Below are 22,903 nucleotides of genomic sequence, written 5' to 3' on the forward strand. Positions count from 1 at the left end.
CATAGTCCAGGAAGGAAGTATGTTTTTGAAGGAGAGCAAGAGAAAATCTTGCTTTTTGGGGAAGAGTTGTGGGGGTTTTTTCCCCCTCCCGTCTTTCATTCGTTCCAGATGTGTGCCATTTTTCTCTCTCTCTCACTTCCTTTTTCTTATCTTTGTCTTTTTCCCCTCCTACATCCCATCCCCATCTGTACACACACACGTTGTATTATTGTGGTTGTTGTAGTGTGGGTTGATGTTAACATGTCAGAGAGCAATGATGGCCAGTGTATTAGACTGAGCGATTGTACAAGAGGGGGAAATAAAATGTTTGAGCTTGTTAGGTCTTCTATCACAGAGATCAGTCTTGTATTTTCTTTGACTAAACATCTCTTTCTTTTACTCTTTCTCTCTGTCAGTGTATCTCTTCTGTAGCTCTCTCCCATTCTTGTTTCCCCCTATAAAAGTTCTGTGTTTTAGAGTGGCCTTTTATTGTGGCCAGCCTAAAGCCCAATTTATACTTCTGCGTCGAACTTACGCCGTAGCTACGCCATAGGCTGTGCGTAGCGCGCGTACCCTCCGGCGTACCCTCCGGCGTACCCTCCGGCGTACCCTGACGTGCACCTCTCAGAAAATGTAACAACGCGTCTATTCTACGCGGACGCAAGCGCTCAAACCGGTTCCTCGGGTTTCACATGCTCCCTCTGCGTGCGTCAATGCGGACAACGACGAAGAAGTATAAATTAAAACCAAAGCGTAGACTACGGCGTAGAGGCTCCGGCGTAGGTCCGACTCAGAAGTATAAATCAGCCTTAAGGCACACCTGTGCAATAATCATGCTGTCTGATCAGCATCTTGATATGCCACACCTGTGAGGTGGATGGATTATCTCGGCAAAGGAGAAGTGCTCACTAACACAGATTTAGACAGATTTGTGAATAATATTTGAGAGAAATAGGCCTTTTGTGTACATAGAAAAAGTGTTAGATCTTGGAGTTCAGCTCATGAAAAATGGGGGCAAAAACAAAAGTATGGCGTTTATAATTTTGTTCAGTGTGTGTGTATATATATACGTGCGTGCGTGCGTGCGTGTATATACGTGCGTGTGTGCGTGCGTGCGTGCGTGCGTGCAGTATGTTTACCTGTGGGGTAATGCATTAACCTGCTGCACTAGCTGATGGTATCATGCCCAGGTGATGCCAGATAGTGATTGTATAGTATCTAGGGATGGGCGTATCTATATGAAGTATCACTATATCGATACTGACGTCGAGTATCGAAAGTATCGATACTACAGTGTTTTTTTTTTACCCGTTATTTTGTTTATTTGACAAGAAATTGAATACGTACAATATGCATTGAATTGGATGAATAACCTATGCTAGTGAATAATTGTTTAGTAGAACTGTTTTCCTGCTCATCTGAACACAAGCAAATGCTGCAAGTCAGAACCAATCAATCAAAGAGAGCGTTCACACACTGCCTGCATTCAAACAGGGCTCCGTTTCCCAAAAGTATCAAAAGAAACCATTGATGCTTTTGGGAAACGCAGCCCAGAACAATGCTTAAAGGAGCAGTATCTAGGATTGTGGCCAAAGCTGGTACTGCAATCACCTTCAAATTACCTTAGAGCGGTGTATCCCCTTCCCCTCCTCCCTGACTCGAGGTTGCCAGATAGGCTGCAGGATACAGCAAGAACGTAGGCTGCTACAGAAGCTTCCAATGGCAAGTGACGAGTCCTACACAGTAGGCTAAGTTTTTTTTCTGTTAATTATGTTTATGCTTCAAATGAGAGATGTTTTGCAAAGTAATTATATATCGCAAAAATTTACTAATGGCGATTAGCCAAATATAATAGTAAAGATGTACGCTCGTATGTGGCAGTACATTGTTAGAACAGTAGCTGTTAGTATACTAACCGTAGGTATCTGTCATTAACGTAAGTACAAGCACAAGCCTACAAGTGACACTGACACTATAAGTGAAAGCGACCAGCTGTATTTTTTAACTTACTCTGCAGTACACGTCCATAACGCTAAAATATGTGATGTGAAAGATTACATGTCATTCTATTATTTTTGGCGGTAGAACTTGCATGATAAACAAGTAGGCTACAAAACGTTCCAAGTGGGACACATTATTCACATCATAGGCTACAATGTGCTTTACATTGGTGTTATGGACGTTAGAAAAAGTTATTTTACCATGGAATTGCGCCTATACTGCTTCCAATTCGATGACCCACCTCCTCCATATGAGCTAACGTAACGTTACTTTGCACGAACATGCATAACTTTGTTCGACTGTCATGAATATTTGAAATGTCAATTTACATCAAGTAGCCTACAAGTTAGCCAAACATAGATGAATATTACCTGTCCAGAAATTCTTCTCCGTTTTCAGCCGTCTCCATCTTTCAAAGGCATCTCCTATACAGATCCTTGTTTTATTTCAGACTTTGTCACAAAGTATTTCGGATTCATAACGAGTTTATGAGTTTATCAGTTTATCTGATTCGCAACGTTAGACTTTTTTTTTTTATCCGATTCACCTACGTTTGTAGCTGCAGCTGTGGTAACTAGAGCAGAGCTGGCAACCCGGATGCCGTAGATTGGTAGATAGGTGGAGGGTGGCGCATCAGACCAAAACACAACATGACAACATCAACATCAGTTGAGGGCTGCAACTTCACTTTTTAAATGACAATAACCTGGCCGGACTACTGTTGTCAGTAGCCCTAACCCTAAGTATTTGAAATGAACATGATTTCTTAATGTCTAGTGACATATCAGGGCCATTTTATGATTAATTTAAATAAATTTCTTACATACAGCTCCTTTAACAGAAGACAGAAAAACATCATAAGTTTTAGTTATTTCACAGTAAACATATTGAAAATGTAGCCTACATATTGTGTGCAATTAAATTGTTTTAATTGAATGTTAAAAGTTCATACTGATGCTCTATTCTGTAACTAATTTTAATATAAAACACACTGTCAGAATAAAAAAAGTTGAATGTTATGGGTGCAACAGCCTGTCTCTTGCAGTCCCTTATGAAAATGAACATTACAGTGACCATAGTTCAACTAGGCCTATAATATTTTGTAGATATACATGGTTACCACTACAAGTAAACATTTTAACCATGTGTAAACAAAAATATATATTCTAATAAGTTCCAATTAAGGCGTATTGAATGTTAAAATGCCTTTCAAATATAATGTTAAGTGGGTATCATTACCCATTTTACTCTTAGTAATTCAATAACGTAAGAAATGTAAAAAATGAAAAGTTCAGTTTAGAGATATCGTATCGGTATCGGCGATACTGGCCTTGAAAGTATCGGTATCGTATCGAAAACAAAATAAGTGTTATCGCCCATCCCTATAGTATACTCATCGTTCAGACAGGTGATGATGGTTGTAACAAACATAATTTCCTCTGTGTTTCTCATTCTACAGTTGAGGTACCAGCATGGGCTCTCCACCCCAGACCTACGTCAGACTTTACCCAACCTCAAAAACTTCCTAGAGCATGGACTACTTGTAAGATGGTGAGTTATATAACATTATTATTGGTGTTTGCTAAGCTATGGACATAAAGTATACCTCAATTTGTTATCAGACTTTTTTTTTCTGTGGTGGTGGGTGATAAACTGGCAAAAAATAGACTTTTTTTTAAAATGAGGGACCCAAGCCATATCTAATGACTATAATGTTAAAGAGCTGGGTGTGGGCTCTTTTGACTTGGCAGTAACCAAGTAACCACCTAGCATCATAACCCAGACCATCATAACAACGGCATAGCAACATTCTGGCAACTACTGTAGTTACATATATATATATATATATATATATATATATATATATATATATATATATATATATATATATACACACACACATATATATATATATATACATATATATATTTATATATATATATATATATATTTATATCTTTGAACAGCACTGACTTTTTTTTCTCTTATATTTATATTTTTCATAATTCGTATTTTTCTACAGATAATGTATCAATAACATGTAGTGTATATGTATTTTCATATTTTCTATTTATATTTGTACTCATATTTTTCTGAAAATATAAAAATATAAAAATACCCAAATATTTTTTCTATATTGTCTTAATTGTTTCACAGAATATGTAAAAATATTCATATTTTTTATATTTTCTTTTCATATTTGTACTTTTATTTTTCAGAAAATGTTAATATATTCTTTGTTCATTTTCATATTTCTTTACATATTTATAGTCATATTTTCCCAAGAGATTTTAAAATATTAATTATATTCATATTAATTTTCAGAAAATGTAAAAATCTTGTTTTTATTAATGCCTAGCAAGAAGGTATTTTTATGATTATGTTTTCGAACTGGTAAATCATAGTATCTAAAAGGTTGATAAACAGATTTTGCTTTCTAAATCCGGAAATCCGGTCGATATGCACTATGATTTACCGCTGTAGTAACCTAGCCAGCTTGACAAAGCAACAAAATTAGCATTTTTTACAACAGTAATGATAAAAAATTCCCAAGTGTATCCCTTTAAAACCAATGGCAGTCAGAAACACACTGTTAAAAAAGCCTGCTTTGGATCTCTCCAGCTCTTTCTTGGTTCAGTGATAGATAAACCATCTATTTGAACGTTAATTTAATAATCTGTGTTTTGAAAGGAAGGAGGCCAGCGTAAGTAAAATGCTTCAGTACCCCCCACCCCAAAATTAAATGTTTAATGGATTGTGGAAACGCTTAAGATGGAACAGATGAAAGTATGACCTTTTGACCTTTTGAACTGTACAGAGTGGCAGGAAGTAAAGGAGGAAGTGGAAGTCCGGTGAACAGGCGGTTGCGCCGCATGGCTAAGCGAACCTGGAGGGCAGTCGTGTTGACTCGACGGTACGCTTAGAACCGTGAAAGAGCAGTTTCCGTCTCCCCTGGGGAGGGGGGACCGTATACACAAACACAAAACTGCAGAACATTCCTTTCGACATCTTCCTCATATGACCCTGCAGCCGTAAACCATAACTTACAGCACATTGAGACCCTCTAAGAATCATGTTACGTTATACAGATTGGCGGTCTGCTAGCGTTGACTCCTGAGTGAGTCAAACACAAGGTCTAGACTCGTTCTCCAGCGCAGGAAGAAACTCTCTGGATTCAGAGCTGAAATATGAAACAGAGTAAATGGATTCTTTTATTTTCCGTTTGTTGCAGACTGCTTTTATTACCCTTGCATCCACTTCCTCTCCTACACTCCCTCCCCTCTCAGTTTAGATAATGTTTCCAGGGCAGGGGCCAGAGATGTGAATTATCGGTGCATAAAAATCAGCATCAGGGCAGCTGCAGGAGTTCCTTAGAGGGAAAAAGAAGGGGACGGGAATTGCAGAGAAAGCACGGGAAGAAATGGGAATGGTGGGAGTACTGCACAGGTGTACCATGAGAACTTCTGCGGATTCAGAGGAGACGTTTGGGAAAATATGAAGATTTATTTTGCCCTTCTTCCTTAATCCCAATGGATGTTTATATAGTAAAGGGAGATGGTGGAGCTTTCGAGAAGGGCTTAATGAAAATGTTTAATCTGTTCAAATTTGTTATATAAGTTGATGGTAGGAACATATGCATTGTACATTGCCCCCGTGTGTGTTCAGGACTTTTGCACGTTGCATGTCTAACAACTGAATTTCTGAACAAGGGGTTATTAATATTTGATCCTTTAGCAGAACCGTTGGCTCAGATACCTGGACTCAGCATGCGTTTCAGCTCAATTTACAGACTGGACGATAAAGTAAAGATCTTTTTTCAGGGAAAACTAACTGGTTCCAAGTTTTTCAGAATAGTTTTGGGAACACACTATTTGACACACGAAGTCTGAATGATAACACTGATCCATTATAATTTCCATTATGACATTGTTAGCATATTTATTTTGAATGGAACCAAAGTAAACTGTCAGTTTGGACATTGTCTGTCCTTTACAACCCAAAGTTCAAGGTGTTGTACTATTGTGTATCTGCGTGTCAATCTAAGGTCTTATGTAACCTAATATGATGTTACCTAGGACCTTATGCTGTGTTCCAACTGTTGAAATTATTGGAAAAATGATACACTTAAAGTTTGACTCAATTTTTCCAACTTGGAAACTCTAGGAAACAAATTTTGCTTAGTTGCGTGTATGTGATGACAAACATGGCGGCAACAAAGGAGTTATTTGGTAAATGGTGACTTAAAATGAAAAAAATATTAAAATAAAATGTATCAAAATTATTAAAATAAAATTCCTACATTACAGAACTTGTTTAGCAAACTTTTGTGGAGAGAATTTAAAACACGGTAGATGATGCACTTTTCACAGATGTACAGTATGAACAATGCTGATTTGCTTCCTTTCACGTCACCCTCGACCCTTAATTGGATCGTTGGATCATTGTGGTTGGCTGTTGGTCGATCTCATGTGAAGTGGCAGGTTGTCCCGCCCTCATGCAAGTAAACATGTCATCAGAGAAGAGAAGAGATGTTGCTGCAAGTGGGAGGGGAAGTTATTTTGATTAAAGATTATGAACGCACATTAAATTACAAAAAAATGAATCATTTAAAAAAAAACTGCAATCTTCCATAAAAAATAAGATTTGTCAATTTGATTTCATGGTGACTTTAAAAATGTCACATTAAATAATATTTGCTCAAGTTAAAGTCTATTAGAAATGGCTGACCAACAAAGCCCATGTAGAATCTGTGGACTTAGCATTTTCTGCACTGCTTTTGAGAAAAATGTAGAACTTTGTAAATGACAGGCGCTCCCGTCTGTTGAGCTTTCTGTGGGTGCAGATTGTGCCGTATCTTTTAGTTTAGTCTAAAATGTTGACATGGCAGAGTCCTGTCGAACAAGCTCAGTCTGCTCATCTCACATCTCTAACTGATCCTTTCACCATCCTGTTGCTTTTTCCCATTCAAACACTGATTGTCAGCGAGATTCAGTCTTCGCTGCCTTCCTCTGGAGCCATAATCAGTTTCATGCGTTCTGGCGGTTTCCAGTTGGAGCGGGAACAGTCTGAGATCCCAAGTAGAAAAGAAGAGCAAAGCAATGAGAGAAAAAGTCACAGTTTAGAACAGTGGATGGAGTATAGGAAGAAACAGAGAGCGAAGATGGTGAAAGGCAGACGGGGGGTGTAAGACATGGTGCCGCTGTGTTAATGACGTGTCCTGCCGAGTTCAAACCGAATATGCGAAACATTCTCTTATTTATGGCACAGGACTCTGGCAACGCTTTAGAGGTCCTGCAGCCCCACTGTGAAGCTCTTGAGAGCGGGTAAAGACAGGGAGGCGCAGGGGGGACTGTGGAAGTGAAGGGGCTGATGTGACTCAACACCCCACGATGGAAACTCTGGGGTGGGGTTGGAAGTTCTGAAGAATCTCCTGGAACTCTGGTGAAAGTGCAACCCTAACAAACCATAAATCTTCATCTTTTTATCTTTTTCAACCCTTCTTGTTTTTCTTTGGTTTGAATCTAAACCCGCCGTCCCAATTTAGCCTATAGTGCTGTCCCAAATTCACAAGCTCCACCCATCTACAGTAAGTTAACTTGGCCCCATATGTGGATTCTTTTCCATCCATTTTGGAACATGATTCATCAAGCAACTGTTTTATTATAGATTTTCACAACACGCTTTTGCTAATCCAGCATGTAAATGGCTGTCAAATAGTTTGAAGGAAGGCCTGATTCATAACAAACAATGTTTTTTGATGTCCACCCATAATAATCCCTTAATCCTGGGTACACTTAGAAATATAGGTCCTTTCAATGTTAAAATACCTTCTCTTATGGCAGTTTAATGTGCTAAGACAACTATAAGTTAGCCAATCTTGGTTGAAACCCACTGAAACACAAGTGTCTCTCATAAAATTATACATTTATATGGGCCATTCTACAGGTTGGTGCAAACTGCTACCCACAACCAAAAAACACATTTAAAAAGCATTAAAGTATTCAAATTTTAGATGTTTACAAAGATCCTTCTATCATCTGTTGGATCCCACAAAATTATTTAAAATATCAGTAAGCTTAATATATATAAAATCATCATTTACTTGGTACTTCAATTGGGAGGTGGCTGTCCCGAACCCTAACCCCTAAATTTCAACTTGTAAAAATGATATTGAAATGTTTTTTTAAGTTGTTTTGTTTTTAAAAATATCTTTTGATTTCTTTTAAAAAGTGAAGTTAAAAAAATAATTTATTTTATATTTTATTTTTAAATCATGAAACATTATGTAAAAAAATGTGTCCCGCATATTCATATCACTACCAAAACAGTGTGTGTTTTAGTCCATTGGCTGAGACTGATTTTAACCACACCCCTACATTTTTGATCAGGAAATATGCGTGTGCCTCTCTCTCATAGCCTTTCTTTCATTCTAGATAGGTACCATCATTTTGAGGAAAAGGTGTTCAAAAGTCTAAAAATCTGTGTGTAACTTTAAGGAACGTTACTACCAAACACCTTTTTTATGCGTGTGCAACTGTTCAGAACTGTGCTAGGAAGTTTCGGTTGCGACATAATGGTTTTTTGAGTGTTATTGAACAAAAATTTAGTTTTTGTGTGTGTACAACTGTTCAGAACTGTGCTAGTTAACCATGTGCTGATTAGCATCTTTGAGTTAGACTCAAAATATCTAAAATTGTCACTACCGAAACAGTCATGACTGAAACATGTCATCATTGTTTTGGTAGTGACAAAAGGGAACACATAATCATTTATTTGGGGGAAATAAACACAATTTTAGTACAGTTATGCAAATCATTAGTATCTTAGTATGTTTTAGTAGTGTTTTAGTATGCGAGTTAAAATTCTGTAATGTGATGTTGTCGCTACCAAAGCATTACTGTCACTACCGAAAATGTGCCATCACGACCAAAACATGGATGTTTTGTCTAAAATAAAGTATATTGAATTATCAACTAAGATTTTATTATAGTGTTTGGTTCAATATATATTTAAACTAATGAATCCTTAACTTTGAAATTAGTATGATTAACTTAATACCTTTTATAAAGGAAGATTGGATTAAAAATACAACAAACCTTATAAATTACACATGAAATATTGTTAAAATTGTAAAAGTCATTGATTTGATTTTAAATATCAAAAAAATATATTTACAAGGTAGATGTAAACAGAATATTAATACGTCAATATAAACCGCCTTATTAAATTATTTATTATTGTGTTTCGGTTGTGGCAAGTCTGGTTAGAGGAAAAATATTCCAAAACTTTCTTAAAAAAAAAAATACAATATGATAATTAACTGCACAATTACTTGAAATGTGTACCTTGGATAGTATACAATTTGCATATATACAAAATTTGTGGAAAAAGATTTTTTCAAGACGTTTCCAACTTTGAACCAATTCTGTAGAATGGCCACATTCTAGAATACACACACACACACACATTGGCCCTCATTTATCATTCTTGCGTAGAAACGGGCGTATATGTTGGCGTAAGATTATGCTTACACTCTTCTCACCGCCTGATTTTTGAAGCTGTGCGTACCTTTGAAATCCAGGTGTACGCAATACCTGCCCTTGATAAATGCCGCGTCTGAAAACGATCGTCATTAGAATAACACGCCCCTATATATTCAAGTATCCGCTTCCCCCATGCCCTCATTTTACGCCATGGACACACGGAAGACGGCAAAGAGGAGACACTTCTCTGGAGATCGAGACCATCACCATCATGAACAATTATTATTAAATCAAACAACAATATTGTTGATGATAAATTCAAAGTTAATTGTATTTTTTTTTTTCAAAACGCTATAAATCCATCCATTTTTTGTCTAAAAAAATCAACAACAAAAACAACAAGAAGAGAACATGCAACATATAATCAGGGACTCATACTATAAATTAATATAAATTAAATAAGTGCAACTGCATGAAATAAATAAAAGCCAAACAAAATAAATAGTAAAATAAATTAAATAGTAAAAATAAAATAATATTTACAATGTCACGTTCCAATATTGTCCACCACATAAAACAAATAATTTAAAAATAACACACAAATACAGTCCTAAAATACAACAATGTTAAAAATACATTCAAATCATTTAGTAACACATTTAGGCTAATAGTAATTCGTGCCGAACTTGAAAAAAGTAATGATAACAATATTCAGGCCTACTATTAGGCGTGTTGTAGCCATTAACTAAGTGCATTTAGTTTCATATTTGTTAAAAAAATAATAATGTTATTTTTTCCCCATCTATGTTGATTATGAAAAGTGAACATAGGCTAAGATAGGATGCGCAATATATCGGGAGACATGCTCAGACATGATTTTGGCCACTTAATTAAGTTTTGTTTTGTAGAAAGCCTTTCTTTAAAGGGAATTTCGTTTTGTATAAATTGTATCTTAATTTTAATATTTTTTTCATCAACCAATTGCCTGGATTTAATAAATAAGAAGCAAATAGCAGACAATATAATCATGAGTCATGACATGGAGGTGCTGGCGCGGTCCCTTGCATTGCACGTGAACTGGAGCGCATCTCTTCACAAATTAACCGAAACTCAGTATATGCCTCACAGACATGAGAAATATATCTATAAAGAAAGCTTGAAATGTCTTTAAACGAAACAATTATAAACGAAAAGAAATAGGCTACACTCTCTATAGGCGCGTTCACTACGGAGATGGTGATCATCAATTTCATCTTTGCAGACACAACACTAGTTTATTAATAGAAATAAAATACAAATTTATTTTTAAAAATGGTGTTTATCGCGTTTTGGAAAAGAGCTCCTCATATCTTTTAGTTTGTCAGTGCGTTTTGTGGTGTTAGGAATTGTTTTTCTGCGCATATATATATATATATATATATATATATATATATATATATATATATATATATATGTGATTTATATAATCTAAACTTTTTTTAATAATTTGTTATTTTTATATCATTTTATATCATTTATCATTTTTATATATATACAGGTCCTTCTCAAAAAATTAGCATATTGTGATAAAGTTCTTTCTTTTCCATAATGTAATGATAAAAAATAAACTTTCATATATTTTAGATTCATTGCACACCAACTGAAGTATTTCAGGTCTTTTATTGTTTTAATTATGATGATTTTGGCATACCGCTCATGAAAACCCAAAATTCCTATCTAAAAAAATTAGCATATTTCATCCGACCAAAAAAATAAGTGTTTTTAATACAAAAAAGTCAACCTTCAAATAATTATGTTCAGTTATGCTCTCAATACTTGGTCGGGAATCCTTTTGCAGAAATGACTGCTTCAATGCGGCGTGGCATGGAGGCAATCAGCCTGTGGCACTGCTGAGGTGTTATGGAGGCCCAGGATGCTTCGATAGCGGCCTTAAGCTCATCCAGAGTGTTGAGTCTTGCGTCTCTCAACTTTCTCTTCACAATATCCCACAGATTCTCTATGGGGTTCAGGTCAGGAGAGTTGGCAGGCCAATTGAGCACAGTAATACCATGGTCAGTAAACCATTTACCAGTGGTTTTGGCACTGTGAGCAGGTGCCAGGTCGTGCTGAAAAATGAAATCTTCATCTCCATAAAGCTTTTCAGCAGATGGAAGCATGAAGTGCTCCAAAATCTCCTGATAGCTAGCTGCATTGACCCTGCCCTTGATAAAACACAGTGGACTAACACCAGCAGCTGACATGGCACCCCAGACCATCACTGACTGTGGGTACTTGACACTGGACTTCAGGCATTTTGGCATTTCCTTCTCCCCAGTCTTCCTCCAGACTCTTGCACATTGATTTCCGAATGACATGCAAAATTTGCTTTCATCCGAAAAAAATACTTTGGACCACTGAGCAACAGTCCAGTGCTGCTTCTCTGTAGCCCAGGTCAGGCGCTTCTGCCGCTGTTTCTGGTTCAAAAGTGGCTTGACCTGGGGAATGCGGCACCTGTAGCCCATTTCCTGCACACGCCTGTGCACGGTGACTCTGGATGTTTCTACTCCAAACTCAGTCCACTGCTTCCGCAGGTCCCCCAAGGTCTGGAATCGGTCCTTCTCCACAATCTTCCTCAGGGTCCGGTCACCTCTTCTCGTTGTGCAGCGTTTTTGCCACACTTTTTCCTTCCCACAGACTTCCCACTGAGGTGCCTTGATACAGCACTCTGGGAACAGCCTATTTGTTCAGAAATTTCTTTCTGTGTCTTACCCTCTTGCTTGAGGGTGTCAATGATGGCCTTCTGGACAGCAGGCAGGTCGGCAGTCTTACCCATGATTGTGGTTTTGAGTAATGAAACAGGCTGGGAGTTTTTAAAAGCCTCAGGAATCTTTTGCAGGTGTTTAGAGTTAATTAGTTGATTCAGATGATTAGGTTAATAGCTCGTTTAGAGAACCTTTTCATGATATGCTAATTTTTTGAGATAGGAATTTTGGGTTTTCATGAGCTGTATGCCAAAATCATCAGTATTAAAACAATAAAAGACCTGAAATATTTCTGTTGGTGTGCAATGAATCTAAAATATATGAAAGTTAAATTTTTATCATTACATTATGGAAAATAATGAACTTTATCACAATATGCTAATTTTTTGTGAAGGACCTGTATGTATATATATATATATATATATATATATATATATATATATATATATATATACGTTTTCACCCCCCTGCCGCCATTCTTTTAATTTTATTTCAGTTGCAGCTCACAAACAAAGTTATAAGTATTGAATCAGAGTGAAGAAATCTTGGATCTGTCCAGACAGATTTGCACAGTGGGATGAAGCTGTCTCTGTGAATAACATACTGATAGGTGTTTGTACTTACATCTGGTGGAGCGTCCTCTATAATTCCATCAGCGTTCCTCCAGTGTTCCTTTATTCTTTACAATCCTCTCAGCCATCCCGCCAAAAAAGCACTCCGATTACAGAACCCAAAGCAGACGCCATGACAACTTTAGCCATCATCCTAAATTTCCGGAAACAGTCTCCATAAAATCTCCAATCTCCATAACATGCAGGATGTGTGATGATTCCTGTCATCGTTTTGAAGCATCATTACTGGTGCGCATCCAGACAGGGAATACAGGAAACAATTTGTCACCCCCATAAACAATGCATTTTTATGTCAATAGGTAAATTAGCGCAAAGGCATTTGTGCGATGCTGCTTGACTCTGAATGAAGACCAGCCCTTCCATAATCTGAAAAAGATGCTTCTCTCAGTTTCTCGGATCCGAACAGAAAATGTCATATTTCATTTTCCTGCTCATACCCTCAAGTGAATGAAGGAACGCTGCTACCGCTCGCTTGCAAAATAACATTTTCTAATTGAAATTACTATTTTTGATTACAAAATAAAATAAAACTATAGACAATTACATTTTCAGTTATATTATTGTAATTAAATCATCGTCAATGAAAACATTGTCCATAATTACATAATAATATAATTGTCCATTTTTAGAATAGGTAATTGTTATATAGTTGTATAATTTTATTTTTATTATTATAAAATGATGATACTCTTAGGATTATTATTATTATCTGAATGTCTGCATGTATTTGTTAGTATGCTATTACGCAGACATATTTGCAGGGCCGTTCATGTAATGTTTGTAGAAGAGGTGTAAGGTCTTAAGCAAACATTTTTCAAACTATCTTTTTTATTTATCGTCATCCTTTTTCATTTATTTTTACTTCTCACCCAACTGTGGAGAATTTGTGGTTTCCCAAATTCCTCCTGGGTAGTTTGAATCTGTTTCTCGTTCCAGAATCTGTTTCACAATAATAGACACACCTCTGCCGCCGTTATTCTTCCACAGCCCCTCCGGTTGGCTCTCGGACCACCACCCATCCTCACACAGGAAGCCCTGAGATACGTTCCCTTCTCCCTGCCAATGCTCTGCTCTTGGAAGGAGGGGAGGGGTGGGGGCAGCCTAATAGGCCCATATTAAAAGCCAAATTTAAGTCCAACAGAAAAAAAATGTGCTGCATGAAAAATATTATGACGGTTCTGGGAGATCAGTCTGGCATGCTTGAGCGCAAAAAGCCCCCTCTTCTTCTGTCTCTACCGACTCTACCGCACAGGCGATCTTTAGCCCCACACCATCCACCAGCACACACCGGCCCCTTGCTCTTGATTAAGGGTTGCGGTTTGACACATGTTTAGAGGAACTCATTTATAAGGGGAAGCACTGTGTAACAAATAGCCTCCTGCTCCAAACAAAAAATGCTTTATTTTTCCCTGCTAGGGGGGGGTATGACGTCTAAACACTTGGCTAGATGGAGCCCATATGTTTTACATATCTACATAACACATGCATAAGTTGGTCGTTTGACAGCATTTAAGATATTTTAAAATAACCAGCTTTTTATTATAATCTTTAATGATTTTAGTCAAAGAGATGGAGTTCAACGACGATCAGAGGTCGTCTTTAGTTGACCATAGCTGACGCGTTTTTGAACACCACCCTAATGCTTTGCAGATACATCTGAATGCTGTTTTGAAATGCTATGGTTTTGCTCACGGTAACATTACATTTGGAACATCTCTCTCAATTTCACATCTGAAAACTGGATCTAATTACGTGCTGAGCGGTCTGCAAGAGTGCAAGAAGAATCATTTGGGAAATCGAATATACCGTACACGACACGCCATGGCCAGCCATTAGATGTTTGTTTTCAGTGAACTGATGAGGAATTTGGGGGCATGTTTCTTTGCTTATTCTTAGTAATGAAATTCATTTTTGCGGTTGGACAACATTAAAGCTGCCATATAGCAATGGTTCCTGTCCAGACACACAGGAATAAAACCGCATATCTCTCCACCACACATACTGTACGGCTTTGAGTGAATGAAGACACAAAAACATACGGACAATAGATTACATTGTATATCGCCTACAATTGGGAAAAAAAAAATCAATGTGAAAGAAATAACTATACATCCATAAACATTTCAAACAGTATGTTACGTTTCAACGAGTGGTATCCAGTTGTCATCTCGGAAATAAAGCAGTTTCTTTACCTTTTAAAACCATTTTTTGTGTAAAAGTTTTTTTCTTACAAGCAAATGGAAAGTCAATTTAAATGCATTGCATTGCGAGACTCACATTTTATGTGAGTGTTAACGGTTTATTTACATTTATCCATTTTAATTATAGCGAAAAATAACTGCTTAGTGAATTTTTAAAATTGCTTTTTAGGTACACTAACGTTCAAAAGTTTGTGGTCTCTTTTAAAGTAAAAAAGAAAAAAATCTTAGAAAATCAAAACTATAATAAAAACAGTAACAATGTGAAATACTATTACAATTCAAAATATCAATGTATTTATCATTTTATTTTTCAGCATCATTACTCCATTCTCCAGTGTCACATGATCCTTCAGAACTCACTCTAATATGCTGATTTGGTGGTCAAGAAACATTTCTTAAGTTAAAAACAGTTTTGCTGCTTAATGTTCTTTTTTTGCAGGATTCTTTGATGAATGCAAATTCATTATTTAAAAAGAAATATTTTGTAAACCTTTGAATGTATCTATGAGGCATTTTACCTTGAGCCTGACATGCTATTCTTTTTAGTTAATGTAAGATAACTAGACTGTTTTAGCATGTGCATATTTGTATAACTTTTCAGCTCGTTTCAGCTCTCTGTGAAACCTCCTTGTGAAGGATGACTAATCTTATACAATTGTTTTACTTTCTAGATGTCATATTTCAGATGATGTATGAAGTCCAACAGCTGTGTGTGTTTTAGGGGGGTGCGAGTGTATTTGTTTGAGTGTGTGTGTGAGGCTGAGGATCAGAGACTCTTGCTGAGCTCTCCCAGGCTCTGGATGTGTGTAAATGAATTATGAGATGATCCATCAGCAACAAAGAGCTCCACTGACATCAGCATCTTCACACTCTCGAATTTCTTTCCCATCTCTCGATTTCTTCCTCTCCTGATTCTTAAGCGAATTAAGGGTGATGGGAAATCATAACCGTGTGCCTCTGTTTCTGTTCTTCTCTCTCAGTGACAGGCACCATGTCTCCATGTCCATCCCCGTCCCTCTGAAGTCTCATCTCAGCGTTTCCACCGCATCCGAAGTGGGATTTCCAACCCTCTCCACTTCCCCTGAACGGGACGTCCAGAAGCGGTCTGGCTCAGATGCGGATAAACAGAAATACCGAACCCCTCCGCCTAGTTACGACACCACTATGGCACAACCTGATCCCATGACCACTCCGGAGATTCCATCAAGGCCATCCACGGAGATTGCGAGCGTGGAAGAAGGTAAGACTGTAGAAACACACGAGGATGGAGAGACTGTTCCCAAGGCACATGCGGAGAAACCTCTGGAAGTACCTATAGACATAGCCAGTACATTACTGTCTGACTCCTCACCTCAGCACGCAGGGGCCATGAACGGCTCGGCCGTGTCCAGCAGGGGTGTGGGATTGGGTGTTGCGAGCGGAGGTGAGCTGTGCTGCTCCGTAGAGCAGGCGGAGGAGATTATGGGCACTGAGGCCACGGGGCTGGGATTGGGACTGGGATTAGGGTTGGGATTGGGAGGCGGCGCCAGAATGGACGATTACCCATGCATCCCGGTGGAGCACGCCATCGCAGTCGAGTGCGACGAACAGGTTTTGGGAGAGTTCGACGCCGCCGGGATCGAGGAGGTATCGCGGCGCATCTATGCACTAGAGAACATGTCTAGCTTCCGACGGCCTCGGAAGAACTCTGAAAAATAACTGGGATACAGGACGTGGCCCTGGAAAAACGGGTCAGAGAGTGACGGGTGTCCAAGTTGGTTGGTGACACAAGGCTGAGCCTGCGTAATATTTCACCCTGACTGCAACAAGTATAGACATTACATAAAGAAATATATAATTATTAATATTGTTATAATAATCATTAATATTATTAGGAAATATCTGGAATATTGACCAATTTGCACTTCTCAAAGCATTTCTATAATCCTTTAAAGTGAAATAAAGAGAATGTTTGTGGTTGAAATGCGTGCTGGACGTCTTTCTGGGTGAATGGATGCGCAGTCTTAATGGGATAGTTCACCCAAAAATGAAAATTCTGTCATCATTTATTCAGCCTAATGTCGTTCCAAACCTGTGTGACTGTCATTCCTCTGTGGAACGCTAACGAAGATATTATAAGAACTATTTTGGTTCATACAATAAAAGTCAACTGGATTCATCCAATGGTGTTTTTGGACCCAGTGTTTGTTGCAAACTTGGTGTGATTCGTTTGACTCAGGACAGAACAAAATTGTCTGACCACAGAATTTAGGACATCCATGAATATTTAGTTTTTTCTATGAGCATTTAGTCAAATAAAATAATAATAATTATTATTATTATTATTATTATTATTATTATTAGTAGTAAATCGTGGGAATGAATTGTTAATTCGTTGCCACGGTATACATATTTCTTCCCCCACAAGTCATGTGCGGGGCTACGTACTTATGTATTTAAGTTTTTCCATTATTTTCCATAATGTAATGATAACAATTAAACTTTAATATATTTTAGATTCATTGCACACCAACTGAAGTATTTCAGTTGGTGTGCAATGAATCTAAAATATATGAAAGTTTAATTTCTATCATTACATTATGGAAAATAATGAACTTTATCACAATATGCTAATTTTTTGAGAAGGACCTGTATATAATATGATGATGATTAAATTATGACAGAATTTTCATTTTTGGCTGAACTATCCCTTTAAATGCCACACAGTGTTACAGTGGTAGGAATGGCTGTTGGTCAGGGTGGGTGGAAAGGGCGAGGAATGTCCGTGTGCCAATGACACCCTTTCTCATGCTGCACACCTGAGTCCTGCCTCAAGAAGATGAAAAACATGCATGCACATATTGCACAAATCTCAGTTTTATTCCCCCAGTCGGATCGTTGTATTCTCTCTGATTTATTCACCCAGAATTATAAAATCCCGACAGCTGTGCTTCACACACAGTTTGATGCCTTGTCAACACTGGATGTGAGTGGCACATCATCACCTAACAAATCTCAATAGTAACCAACAAATCTGTCTACACTTGAAGTGTTCATTGTGTCGCATTGTTGACGGCCTGTTTTTATTTTTGCACCCAATTCTCAATTATTATTTTTTTTCGAAATCTTTTTGTTATAGGCTTTTGCCCGTTTAATTTTTTTTTTTCTGTGTGCTGCACAGCCACTCCAGCTTTGTTTCCCATCTGTTTAATCTAAATAAGTTGATTTCATAAATAATTTAAATCATCTTTTGTTTTTTAAACATATAAATAAGCAGTTGTAACAATATGCCTAAAATTGTTTTGTTCTTCTAAAATAACCTATACAAAGTTAAATGCGAAGACATCAGTCCCTTTCAGAATAGACATGGTGTAAAAGAACTAGATTACCATGGGCTTAAACAACAGTTTAGGCAAAACCTTCATGGTTGCGAGATCTTTATTCTAAAACTTTTTCCTTGAAGGTGCTTTAATCTCAATGATCTTTCCCACTGTATACAGTTATTCAGCTATTAGAAAAACCAAAATACAAATGATGTGCACTGCATACTGTTGAAGAGGAGCAGGATGGCCGTTCCTCTCTATTCACTGCAGTTCTTTCTTTTCTTTTTGTCTCAATTATGGCATTAATCCTCATTGTCACTACTCTTCGATGTAATTTCCTCTAAAAACAATATTCATCCATCTGCACAACTTTTAAAAGCCATGTGTGTGTGTGTGTTTTTCCCTAACAGTATTTAATTCTTATATTTATAATTTGGTGTCCTTTATTCTAATCTGCTTTTCAGGTTTACACAAGAGTCCTCTTCCATAAGAATCACATCATGAATGTAATAAACACTCTTAAGAAAAGGACTAAGTTGTCAGGAAGGACTAGTAATGGTTGACTTTTACATCATTTCATCCTGGCCTGAAACCCTTGTTTGATTTCCTGTCTCTTTTAGATTTTCTTTGAATGACTGTTGATACAGGATGTATTTAAGACAGATACAAAGAAATTTGTTTCCATAAATTGCTGTGACACTGTACATATACTTTTGTATGAAAGGCGTTTTATTAAAGACTAGTTAAATGACATGACTTTGAGCAGTTTTTCATTCATTTCTTCTCACCTCTTTTTGTCTCTAAACCTGGTTCTATATATGGCGGGAACTTAAAGGGATAGTTCACCCAAAAATGAAAATTCTGTCAGTATTTACTCTCCCTCATGTTGTTCCAACCCCGTAAGACCTTCGTTCATCTTCGGAACACAAATTAAGATATTTTAGATGAAATCTGAGAGCTGGATCACTCCTCCATAGGCTTCTTCAGGGATTGAAACTTGCCAGCCCCGAAAAGTTATTGAAGACATCGTTAAAATAGTCCAAGTGACTACAGTGGCTCAATCTTAAGTTTATCAAGCGACGAGAATACTTTTTGTGCGCAAAAACAAACAAAAATAACGACTTTATTTCAACTATTCATTTCCTTCCCTGTTGGCCTCTAGTCAGTTAACGTAGTGTGATAGCGTAGAGCTACGTCACACGTAGGCTCACTATTGGCCGATGCTGGTCATGTGTGTGATGCGTGTGACGTATAACAACAGAAGCGTACGCTGTTATACTAGTGAACTGACTCGAGGCTCACAGAGAAAGAAATGAATAGTTGAAATAAAGTCGTTATTTTAGTTTTTTTTGCGCACAAAGTATTCTCGTCGTTTGATAAACTTAAGATTGAGCCACTTGAGACTATTTTAACAATGTCTTTAAAAACTTTTAGGGGCCTGCAAGTTCAATCCCTTAGAAGCCTATGGAGGAGTGATCCAGCTCTCAGATTTAATTCAAAATATCTTAATTCGTGTTCCGAAGATGAACGGGGTTGAACAACATGAGGGTGAGTCAATACTGACAGAATTTTCATTTTTGGGTGAACTATCCCTTTAAGAGAGCTGTGCATAAACAGACGCCGATAAACCTCAATGAACTTAAGCAATGGAGAACTTAAAGGAGAGTTGGCCAAAATTTATTAACAACTATGTGAGAGAGTGATAACGTCATACAGAAAACGGTTACTTCAAGCCAGTGCCATAGAGAGAAAGAGTTGCGACACTCCCATAGACCGCCATAGGAACTTTGGAATGCGGAAGTAACGCGTGTCGTGGAGCAGCCAATAGTTCCAAACACTGATAGTTCCAGCATTGAACCCCATTCCTTTTCAGTGTTTCCGAAGTGCGCTCGCTGGTAAATTAATGAAATTACTTTATTTCTTTACTTTTAAACACATTAGCCGACCTCTCGTGAATCTAGTCAGTAGTTATATTTTATGTAGCCAGTTTGAGTTCCAATGTTTATTGGAAGATAATAGGTTAATTGCAGTTATTTACGTGACACTAAAGTTAGCTAACTAACGGTAACCTGATGTATATAATATTATATATACATACACACACACACACACACAATTCATTAATTTAAATGGGTTAGGGTTATGTGTGTATATATGCATATTTGTCAAAATGTGTGTTTGTGTAATGCATATAGGCCTACATAAATACACATGCATTCATATATATATATATATATATATATATATATATATATATATATACATAATTAATATATTATGCGTATGGGTTAGGGTTAGTAATGTGTGATTGAAATATATATATACATGTGTACTGTACACAGTACATCGTATACATGTATTTGTGTGTGTTTTCTGATGAATGGTTTAGTCTATGATTGGGGTAGGATGAAGGGGTACATTAGCCATACTGAAATGAATCCCGTTAACAGTTATTTAGCTACGTATTTAGGAACATAGTTAATTCACTCATTAACTATCTATCCGGTTTCATTTTATGAAGTTAATATTTACCGAACATTGCTGCAAATATAGTCATTGCTTTCTACGTTATGGGAGCAGTCCATTTCCCTCCTAAATCATTCATTTGTACATGCACAGTGTAATTAATTATATTTTATGTTGGTTGGAATTCTGAACGGACCGCCACTGCAGACCTCTTTACGTGATCACGAAGATAGACTAATGGCTGAATCGGAATTTATAAGCAAGATCACGGATCAATAGCCTAATTCAGCCCAGTTGTGCTAAAATAAATATCATGAGACGTCCATCATCAGATGAAAGCCGCTAAAGCCAGTGCTACTACCCATGCGAACATGAACACTAAGCTTTTCCCTCCAAAAAAACCCCTAAAACTGATCTAAGTAATACACAGTATTTCGTTGTCACCCTGCCTCTCCAAATGCTAAACTGACATTAACTAAATGTAATAATGCAGTAACAGCTGGAAAAGTACTTGGTGTGTGTTTTATTTTATATTCACCATTCAATAATGTAATGTGCTGTCTGTCCCATAGAAGAACATGACAGACAGCGTATGTTTTGGAACTATTGGGGCTTACATGAACCACGTGACAGCCATTGCGGCGACATCAAAGCGTGTCGCAACTCTCTCTCTATGGCACTGCTTCAAGCTATTGCTGCTAAAGTTCCATGTAATCATATACCCTAGCTTGCGGTTGCCCTTCTGCACGATTATGAACATTTCTGTTTACCCCCTCCTCCCCAGCGCCACCTGTAGAGATCTGCTACAGGAGATTCTTATATATTTTCCTGCAGCAGCATGTCCTTTATGCATGTTATTTTAACTATGCTCAGCAGTAGCAACGTAGCAGATCTCGTCCTGAAAAATCAAGCATTTGTACATTCTATGCCATATGCTTCTTCTAATAAATGCTGGTTAAAAACTATTCACTCCCGAGAGTTGTCATGACTGAAAAAAAATATACTGTATGTACTGTATATATATATGTGTATGTATATGTATAATTGGATGTAGTCATTTTTATATATTTAATTTAATGTATTTATATGTAGTGTATTTGAACACATAATTACTTATTACAGAATTTATAGGGTCTGCAAATTGATTAAATATTTTTTCATTCTATTTAATTCTGTTTAAGCCCTATAAATAATCTATTATGTGTGATTCTGTGGCAGATATAATGATTTGGTTCTGTTGCTCTCACAGAGTGCTGCTACTTTAATAAATCGCTCTGCAGGAGAAGCCTAATGTGAACACGACCACAGATAAACAGTGTTCCCAAGACAGAGGAGCTGTGGAGTGAAGACTCTTTCAGACTCGTCAGTGTCCTTCTGGACAGCTAATCCACTGCAGGTGTGAGGAATTCTGGGATTGAAGGCAGATCTAGCAGTTGGCTTCGCTGGAAAATCACGTCACCCCATCTTAGAGGCAGCAGAGAAGCAGGTGACGGCACTGCCACGACAACAGAATTGCTGGAATTTGTGAATGCGTCTGATGTATTATTATGGGATAGGGAGACCGCATTAGAAGACTTCTTGAACTTTTCATGCTGTCATAAGAGTGTCACTGATTTGGCACAGCTGAAACTGACAGTCTGGTTTGACTCCTGGTTGAGGCTATGTTCATTTCTTTTTGAAGGATGGGCACAGTCATGCTTGAGATTCAATATATTTGTTGCATACATTCCATGCTGAATATGCTAGACTGTAGATTTTGATCAAATAAAATCCTTTTCACATAAAATCAGAATACAAAACAGTGCAACATGCAAAAACTATACACTATAAAAAACAAACCATCGCAAAAGACATATTATGAAGCTCATTTTTGTTGTTTAGCTGAAATGTAAAGTTCACCAAAAAATGAAAATGCAGTCAGTAATTCCTCACCCTCATTCCAACACGTAAGACCTTCGTTCATCTTTGGAAAAAACATTAAGATATTTGTTTAGCGACGAGAATAAGTTTTGTGGTCAAAAAAAAAAAAAACGACTTTATTCAACAATTTATTTTCTTCCGTGTCAGTTTTTTTTTTTCTCGCACATAAAGTATTCT

General features: G+C 37.2%; 1 protein-coding gene across 3 annotated transcripts in view; it reads left to right on the top strand.

Moving 5' to 3' along the window:
- The window catches only part of uvrag (UV radiation resistance associated gene), a 128,279-nt gene extending 109,186 nt beyond the window's left edge, over positions 1-19,093 (top strand). For 2 of the 3 annotated variants that reach the window (XM_077242387.1, XM_077242389.1), the window contains 2 exons: positions 3,440-3,531; positions 16,019-17,299. In XM_077242387.1, coding sequence (XP_077098502.1) covers positions 3,440-3,531; positions 16,019-16,736 — 810 coding nt within the window. In that variant the 3' untranslated portion in view covers positions 16,737-17,299. Of the gene's footprint in view, positions 1-3,439; positions 3,532-16,018; positions 17,300-18,804 lie in introns of those variants that run through there. The other variant, XM_077242388.1, reaches the window with a different exon arrangement.
- Positions 19,094-22,903: the final 3,810 nt, after the last annotated feature.

Source organism: Siphateles boraxobius, unplaced genomic scaffold (genome assembly GCF_051911475.1).
Source record: "Siphateles boraxobius isolate OS27281-9 unplaced genomic scaffold, OSU_SipBor_1 25, whole genome shotgun sequence".
Lineage (NCBI taxonomy): Eukaryota > Metazoa > Chordata > Actinopteri > Cypriniformes > Leuciscidae > Siphateles > Siphateles boraxobius.